This window comes from Scyliorhinus torazame, chromosome 5 (assembly GCF_047496885.1).
Source record: "Scyliorhinus torazame isolate Kashiwa2021f chromosome 5, sScyTor2.1, whole genome shotgun sequence".
In the NCBI taxonomy this organism is placed as follows: Eukaryota; Metazoa; Chordata; class Chondrichthyes; order Carcharhiniformes; family Scyliorhinidae; genus Scyliorhinus; species Scyliorhinus torazame.
Window position 1 is genome coordinate 90,403,342 of NC_092711.1, and position 8,719 is coordinate 90,412,060.

General features: G+C 46.8%; 1 protein-coding gene across 2 annotated transcripts; it reads left to right on the forward strand.

Moving 5' to 3' along the window:
- Positions 1-746: 746 nt before the first annotated feature.
- Positions 747-8,406, forward strand: LOC140418906 (uncharacterized). 2 transcript variants are annotated; one of them, XM_072502569.1, is made up of 2 exons: positions 747-1,075; positions 2,484-8,406. In XM_072502569.1, exon 2 carries the CDS (start codon positions 2,918-2,920, stop codon positions 3,938-3,940), a length of 1,023 nt encoding a protein of 340 aa, XP_072358670.1. In that variant the 5' UTR covers positions 747-1,075; positions 2,484-2,917; the 3' UTR covers positions 3,941-8,406. The 2 variants fall into 2 exon arrangements, with proteins under 2 accessions (XP_072358670.1, XP_072358671.1); XM_072502570.1 differs by lacking the exon at positions 747-1,075 and adding an exon at positions 1,093-1,971.
- The last annotated feature ends 313 nt before the right edge of the window (positions 8,407-8,719 follow it).

An 8,719-nucleotide genomic window follows, 5' to 3' on the forward strand; every position in this document is an offset into this window, starting at 1 on the left:
TTCACAGCAAGTTCCTTTCCCCTGTGATCCCTGTGCTCCGAGACATGCATTCACTCCCAGTCAATTCTCACCCTTGTTTTCAAATCCCTCCATGGCCTCGTCTCTCTCTGTGTCTGTCATCTCCTCCAGCCCCACAACCCCCTGAGATATCTGCACAGCTCTGATCCTGGACTCTTGTACACCCCCGATTCTAATTACTCCGCCATGGTTTTCAGTTCCCTCAGCCCCAAACACTGAATTCCCTCCCTAAACCTCCCCGTCTCCACCTCACTTACCTCCTTTAAGACTCTTTAAAACTCACCTCTTTGTCCAAGTTTTTGGTCACCTGCCCTAATATCTCCTTTTGAGTCTGGGTGTCTCACTTTGTTTTATAATGTTCCTGTGAGGTTGACCGGGATGATTTATGATGTTAAAGGTGTTATATAAATAGAAGTTGTTGTTGTTGACTGTAACCCTGACCTCCTGATTTACAAAATCCCATTGGTTTCACAACAAACTCTATCTCTGATGTTTTGCCCCTTGCGGGTTTGCAGCCTCTATAAAGACGGCGGCCGTTAACTCAGACCTGTCACCGGGAGCAGGCGGCAGCTGTCCCCCCGCTCGATGCAAACCCGGGCCCGGAAACTTCTTGGGCGTCATTCTCCGACCCCCCGCCGGGTCGGAGAATGGCCGTTGGCCGCCGTGAATCCCGCCCCCGCCGAAGTCTCCGGTACCGGAGATTGGGCGGGGGCGGGAATCGGGATGCGCCGGTTGGCGGGACATCCCGCCGTTGGGGGAGAATTTCGCCCCGATTGGGGTTTGCAGCCTCCACCGGATATCGGTCAAACCTCCCGGCCGCGTCCAGCATCGGCACTGCGCATGCTCCGGCTCACAAGGCCCAGGGACGATTGACGTCCAATAGGAAGAGACGGGTGGGCCTGAAGGACCAGTGGTAGCAGCGGTTCCTCCAACCAGTCGGAGTGAATGGGGGGCGGGGCTGAGCCCGGTCTCCCACGTGAGCAGCATGCGCAGCACCGATGACAACTCGTGATTCAGGCGGTCGGGTGGAAATCCTCAGCCGGTCAAATTCGGCCGGGTGAGTCCTGAGGGAGGGATGGAGCCGGCGGGATGGGTCGGGAGGCTTCATAAACACTCCATGTAGCCCGAAACCCCGAATACAAATCAACCGGCGAAAGCTGCTCGGGGTTTTCCCCGAGACAGGCCCGAGTGGACGAAGTGTGCGGCTGCGCGCAGGCGGAGGTAGCGAGAGTCGCGGCTTTGCTCCGCCTCCCATTCAGTCTGATTGGCTGGAGGACCAGCCGCTCTTGTTCGGTCTTCCAGTTCCACCTTCTCTTCCTATTGGTCCGAACCAGCCGTCAATCAATCCCCGGGCATTGGAGGCTGGAGCAAACCCTTCACAATCATTGTCAGCTCCCTGGTTTGCAGCTGCGGGGCTTCTCCCTCCCGGGAACAGGCCCAGGTTAACGGGCACCATCCTGCTTCAGACACTGGAGGATGGTTCACATCAGAGGATGGGGGAGGGGGACAAGAAATAAGAGCTTACACTTTGCACTCAAATCAACGAGGACTCTGATCTCTGGGAAGGAAGGAAACCCTGGCAGGTGGGCGGGGAGGGTTCACAAACACCCGCTGGAGGCCCCAAACCTCCAATAAGACCCATTGATTTTATTGTCAGTCTGCAGACAGGAGCTGGAGAACTGAACCCAAGCAGAGGAGAGGGAGGGAGAAAACTGGCAGTGGAGGAAAGAAATGGTGAGGTGGGTTTGGATTTCAGCCCAGGGAGGAGGGAGAGTGTGTGGGACGGGGATTTACAGCTTTGGGGGAACAAGAGAGAAAAAAATGTTCCAGAGAAACTAGAATTGCCTGTTCAGAATTTCTATCCTGGACTGACAGTGATGGCTATTGTAAACTCCTTTTACAGGGGGTTAGAATTGGAGAAGTTACACATCATAAACTCAATCCAACAGAAAGGTTTGTCTCTTTGTTATTTCTATCCTGCATTGACAGTGATGACTTTTGTAACATGAGTCAATCTCAGGAAAGATTAAATGGAGAGGGGCCTTTTTTCTATCGAAAACAACAAATTAAGCAGTGGCCTGATAGAAATCTTTAAAATTATCATTAGTTTTGAGAGGGGCGATGTGAGAGTCCATCAATGACCATCAATAAACAACAAGTCATAAATACAAGATAGTTACAAATAAATCCAAGGGGGCAATTTGGACAAATTTATTTATCACAGGTTCAGACTGTGCAACTCATTACCATGGAAAGGAGTTGAGGAAAGTGCTGAGATGTTTTCAAAAGGAAATGGGGCAAGCACATGAGAGAAAACGGAATCGAAAGTCAGCTGAAAGGCTGAGACTTGATAGGTGTGACAGTCGAAGATGTGTGCCGAGTATGGACAGCAGCAGAATCTGTGACAGAATGGCCTGTTTGTGTCTTATATATTCACAGTAATTCAATGTAATCTCCTTTTACAGAATATTTGCAGATGCAAACATTATGTCAAGATCTGACAGAGTTACTTGATTCATCAGGACCGGCCTTTCAACGTGGAAGGAGAAATGTTTGTCTGTTTTGTCTTTGGGAAAAACCATTCAAAAATCACTGTGATTGGAAAAGCACCGAGACACCGACATCTAAGTAATTTTCCACAGTTATCTGGAACTGAGCTTTAACCAATCACACAGCACGAAATTAAATTGCAGCATTTACATCAGGGAGACACCGTACTCAGGCTTCAACAGATGATTCAAGTTGGAGAGACATAAGGACATTCGCACCAAAAGAATCAAGAAGCAGCAATTGGACATTCAGCCCCATGAGCCCGTTCCACCATTTAATAACATCATAGCTCATCTGACAATGACCTCAAATCTGCATCCCACCTACACCTGATAACTTGTTAATAACCATGGAGAAACCATGGAAATGTGGTGACTGTGGGATGGGATTCAATTACCCGTCTGAAATGCAAACTCATCGACGTATTCACACTGGGGAGAGACCATTCACCTGCTCCGTGTGTGGGAAGGGATTCACTCTGTCATCCCACCTCCTGACACACCAACTTGTTCATACTGATCAAAGACCTTTTAAATGTGCTGACTGTGAGAAGAGCTTTAAAAGCAGAAATAATTTACTGTTACACCAACGCACTCACACTGGGGAGAGGCCATTCACCTGTCTGGAATGTGGGAAGGGATTTAATGATTTGTCAAACCTCCGGGCTCACCATCAGGTTCACGCTGACCAGAGACCGTTTAAATGTGCTGACTGTGAGAAGAGCTATAAAAGCAGAAAGAATTTACTGATACATCAACGCACTCACACTGGGGAGAGGCCATTCACATGCTCCTTGTGTGGGACGGGATTCACTCAGTCAACACTACTCGTGAGACACCAACTTGTTCATACTGATCAGAGACCTTTGAAATGTGCTGACTGTGAGAAGAACTTTAAAAGTAAAAAGAATTTACTGTCACATCAACGCACTCACACTGGGGAGAGGCCATTCACCTGTTCCGTGTGTGAGAAGAGATTCACATGTTCATCCGACCTTCTAATACACCAATTTGTTCACACTGATCAGAGACCTTTTAAATGTGCTGACTGTGAGAAGAGCTTTAAAAGTAAAAAGAATTTACTGTCACGTCAACATACTCACGCTGGGGAGAAGCCGTTCACCTGCTCCGTGTGTGGGAAGGGATTCACATGTTCATCCCAGCTTCTGAGACACCAGCGAGTTCACACTGGGGAGAGACCACACACTTGCCCCGTGTGTGAGAAGAAATTCACTCGGGCATCCTACCTGACTTTACACCAACTTGTTCACATTGATCAGAAACCTTTCAAATGTTCTGATTGTGAAAAGAGATTTAAAAGTAAACAAAATCTACTGAAACACCAGCGAGTTGACACTGAAACAGAATCATAGAATTTACAGTGCAGAAGGAGGGCATTCGGCCCATCGAGTGCACCGGCCCTTGCAAAGAGCACCTTAAATAAGCCGATAACTCCAACCTAACCCATAACCCCACGTCACCCTTTTGGACACTTAGGACAATTTAGCATGGCCAATCCATCTAACCTGCACATTTTTGGACTGTGGGGGGAAACGGGAGCACCCTGAGGAAACCCAAGCAGCAACTGCGACAAAACGCAGACTCCACGCAGACTGTGACCCAACCTGTGAATCAAAACCTGGGTTGCTGGAGCTGTGAAACAACAGTGCTAACCACTGTGCTACTGTGTCACCCACATGTGGGACCGGTACTTGGGAGAGGTTGTTCAACTGCTCCGTGCGTGGGAGGAGATTCACTCAGTCAAACAGCCTGAACAGACATCAGCAAGTTCACAGGCAACAGCAGGGTGTGGATTCAGCTGCTGTTGCTGCTGTTAGTCACATCCAGGACTGAATGATGCCTGGACGTCTTTTTCCAGTGGGGCTCCACAGTTTCCGGTATATATCAATGATTTAGACTTAAATGTATGCACCAGGATTACACAAAAGTTGCTGATGTGTTTTAGACAATGAGAGAGAAAGCCATGGACTGGGTCAGGTGGACAGAAAAATGGTGACTGGAAATTTAGATAATGAGAGGTGAGGAACGCACTTCAGTTAACTCCCGATAAAAATAAGGTCACTTCAGGATAATGGAAAAAACTGATTGTTGGGGAAGCTGCAAATAATCCTTTTAAAAAAAATAAAATTCAGAGTACCCAATTATTCTTATTTTTTTTCCCAATTAAGGGCAATTTAGCCTGGCCAATCCACCTAACCTGCACATCTTTGGGTTGTGGGGGTGAAACCCATGCAGACACGTGGAGAATGTGCAAACTCCACACGGACAGTGACCCAAGGCCGGGATTCAAACCCGGGTCCTCAGTGCTGCAGTCCCAGTGCTAACCACTGCTCCACGTGCTGCCCTAGCTACAAATAATTCTAATAACTTTATTGAACAGTTCTCAAATGGAAAGGCACTTGACCACATTACAACTAAGGATCTGCAATAGACGTTTGATCCAGCAAGTCACATTTAGGGCAAGATTAGAAACAGGGCATTCATTTAAAGTGATCAGAAAAAGAAGCAATGCTGAGCAAGGCTTGGAGAGTGCGCAAAGAAGTGGCAGATGGAATACAAAGTGGAAAAGTGTGAGGTTATGGACTTTCAAAGGAGGCATAGACTATTTTCTAAATGGGGAAATGCTGAGGAAATCACAAGCACGAAGGGACTTAGGCGTCCTTGTTCAAGATTCTCTTCAGGTTAACGTGCAGGTTCAGTCGGCAGTTAGGAAGGCAAATGCAATGTATTCATGTCGAGAGGGCTAGAATACAAGACCAGGGATGTAATTCTGAGGCTGTATAAGGCTCTGATCAGACCCCATTTGGAGTATTATGAGCAGTTTTGGGCCCCATATCTAAGGAAGGATGTGTTGGCCTTGGAAAGCGTCCAGAGGAGGTTTACAAGAATAATCCCTGGAATGAACAGCTTGTCGTATGAGGAACGGTTGAGGACACTGGGTCTGTACTCGTTGGGAGTTTAGAAGGATATGGGGGGATCTTATTAAAACTTACAAGATACTGCGAGGCCTGGGTAGAGTGGACATGGAGAAGATGTTTCCACTTGTTGGAAAAAGTAGAAGCAGTGGACACAATCCCAGACTAAAGGGCGATCCTTCAGAACAGAGTAAGAAGTCTTACAACACCAAGTTAAAGTCCAACAGGTTTGTTTCGACTCACCAGCTTTAGGGGCACAGTTCCTTCCTCAGGTGATGATGAAGAATTAAAACAGATGAGGAGGAATTTCTTCAGCCAGAGGGTGGTGAATCTGGGGAACTCTTTGCCACAGAATGCCGTGGAGGCCAAATCACTGAGTGTCTTTAAGATAGAGATAGATAGGTTCTTGATTAATAAGTGGATCAGCGGTTATGGGGAGAAGGCAGGGGAATGGAGATGAGAAAAATATCAGCCATGATTGAATGGTGGAGCAGATTTGATTGGCCGAGTGGCCTAATTCTGTTCCTATGATTTATGATGTGCTGTGCTGCATGTGGGATCATGAATGCACTGCTCGAAAATGTGGTGGAGGCAGATTCAATTGATGCTTTGAAAATAATTGGACAACTATCTGTGACTGTCAGATCAGCCATGACCTTATTAAATGGTGGAGCAGACTGGGCTGAATAGCCAACTCCAGCTCCTTTCTCATCTGTTCATATCCTTTGAGGAGAAAAATATCTGCAGAGTTCAGGGCCAATGACAGGGGATTGTGACTGTTGCAGAAAGTTGGCACAGATACAATTTGTTGAGTGCCTTTGTTTTGTGCTGTCATCTTTCTATGCCACTGTGTTATGAGGGACATGCAGTGCACCAATGCAAGAGAGGCAGATTGCTCCCTCGATATGGATTGGATTGGATTTGTTTATTGTCACGTGCACCGAAGTACAGTGAAAAGTATTATTCTGCGAGCAGCTCAAACAGATCATTTTGTACATGAAAAGAAAGTAAACTAAAAGAAAATACATAATAGGGCAACACAAGGTACACAATGTAAATATATAGATAAAGGCATAGAGTGCAGCATACAGGAGTGTAGTATTAATCAGGTCAGTCCATAAGAGGGTTGTTTAGGAGTCTGGTAATAGCGGGGAAGAAGCTGTTTTGAATCTGTTTGTGCGTGTTCTCAGACTTTTATATCTCCTGCCCAATGGAAGAAGTTGGAAGAGTGAGTAAGCTGGGTGGGAGGGGTCTTTGATTATGCTGCCCGTTTTCCCAAGGTAGCGGGAGGTGTGGACAGAGTGAATGGATGGGAGGGAGGTTTGTGTGATGGACTGGGCTGTGTTCAGTACTCTCTGAAGTTTCTTGTGGTCTTGGGCCGAGCAGTTGCCATACCAGGCTGTGATGCAGCCCGATAGGATGCTTTCTATGGTGCATCTGTAAAAGTTGTCAGTGTGGACATGCCAAATTTCCTTAGTTTCCTGAAGAAGTATAGGCACTGTTGTGCTTTCTTGGTGGTGGCGTCGATGTGCGTGGACCAGGACAGATTTTTGGTGATGGAAACCCTGTGACCAGTGCAGGAGAGGCTGGTTGTTGGGCAGTGTGAGCTGAACATACATGGCTGGATAAAAACTAAGGCAGATGTCAAGACCCTTGGCGTGAAAACAGGTCTGGAAGGAGTGGGTCACTGAACCTGGGGACTTGCATTTTGCATGAATCGTGAGTGTGACCCTGTCACAATTATGAACAGTAAACAAACCTATCACTGGTTTGATGAGATGATTTACCGTGTCCCAGGTGTTGTAAATACTGTACATACTGTAGATCAGCCTGCTTACTGCCCATGTCTCAGTGATATCAGAATAATGTGCTTCGGTATTAAATAAAATATCCAAACCTCTCATTGTGCTTCATGCCCAGCATCTTGCCTAACTGTGGATCTTCTGTTTTGCTAACTGGGAAAAAGAATCTTCCTGTTTACTAATGGCTCTATGGCAGCTGCGTTACCCAGAATCCCCCGCGCTGCAGAAAGTCCCCGATCAGTAAGTGTACGAGGCCAGTGCGCAGGGGCAGTGTGGGTGTGTGCTCTGAGCATGCTCAGTGTCAGTCATGGTGAGAGAGTGAGGAGGAGCTGGGTTGAACACAACAGTGAGCTGTACCCCTATGAGAAGGGCATCTCCCAGTCTCTGTTTGACTCTCCTGCAGCTTCCTGTCATGGTTGAGTTGGACAAAGAACTCTCATCATTTGAGCTGGAAAAGGCCATTGATTGCTGAGCAAGCAGAATGGTGCCCGGCAAGGATGGAATTCCAGCTGAACGGCTCACACACAGAAAGCCCCATCGACTGTCACACCTTCCTGCCCTCCCCTTTTGGGCTGTGAGACTGGTCCACGGAACATGTGTGATGCAATAAAAACAGCAGTGACAGAGGAGACAGCACCAACTACAGGGACATCTCACTCCTTCGAGTCAGGGGAAGACCATCACTAGGGAGATGTTTAAAAGATTCATCTACTTGCAGACTGAGTGTATCCAGAAGCACAGTGCGGTTTCTGTGCTGACAGATCTACAGTGAACATGATCTTCTCCACTCACCAGCTACAAGAGACGAGAACAATTGGGATTTGATCTAAAGTGTCAGTGCTGAGAAAGTGAAATGTTCTAATTACTGAGTGAAAGTAAACCTTTCAGTGTGAATCACAATTTACTGGTACAATTGGAAAAGGCACCAAAATGTTTCATTCTCTGAAGATAAACTTCAGCCTTGAAGTTATGTTTCAGAGCTCACAAGCTGTGGGAACCTTTGGTGAATGTTTCCTCTTCCCTTTTGTAAACAAGCAGAGAAGTTAACCCTTTCCCCTGACAGCACGGCAACAATTTGAAATAAAGACTTGGACTTTTAAAGATTTGGCTTCATCCCATTTGTTGGCGTCATATTTCCGGCCGTGAGAATCATCGCGGGCGGGTTGGAAATTTGCCGGAATATTTGTTTTTATAATCCTAATTTTTATTGTCACAAGTAGTCTTACATTAACAATGCAATGAAGTTCCTGTGAAAAGTCCCTGGTCAGCACATTCCGGAGCCTGTTCAGGTACACAGAGGGAGAATTCAGAATTGTCATGTGAGAGTACCTTTAAGAACTGGGTGTTTATCAAATAGCTGTAGTGGATCTACCTTTAAGAACTGGGTGTTTATCAAATAGCTGCAGTGACGACA

Coding starts and splice junctions, on each gene's coding strand:
- LOC140418906 (XM_072502569.1), top strand. CDS start 2,918: ATGGAGAAACCATGGAAATGTGGTGACTGTGGGATGGGATTCAATTAC.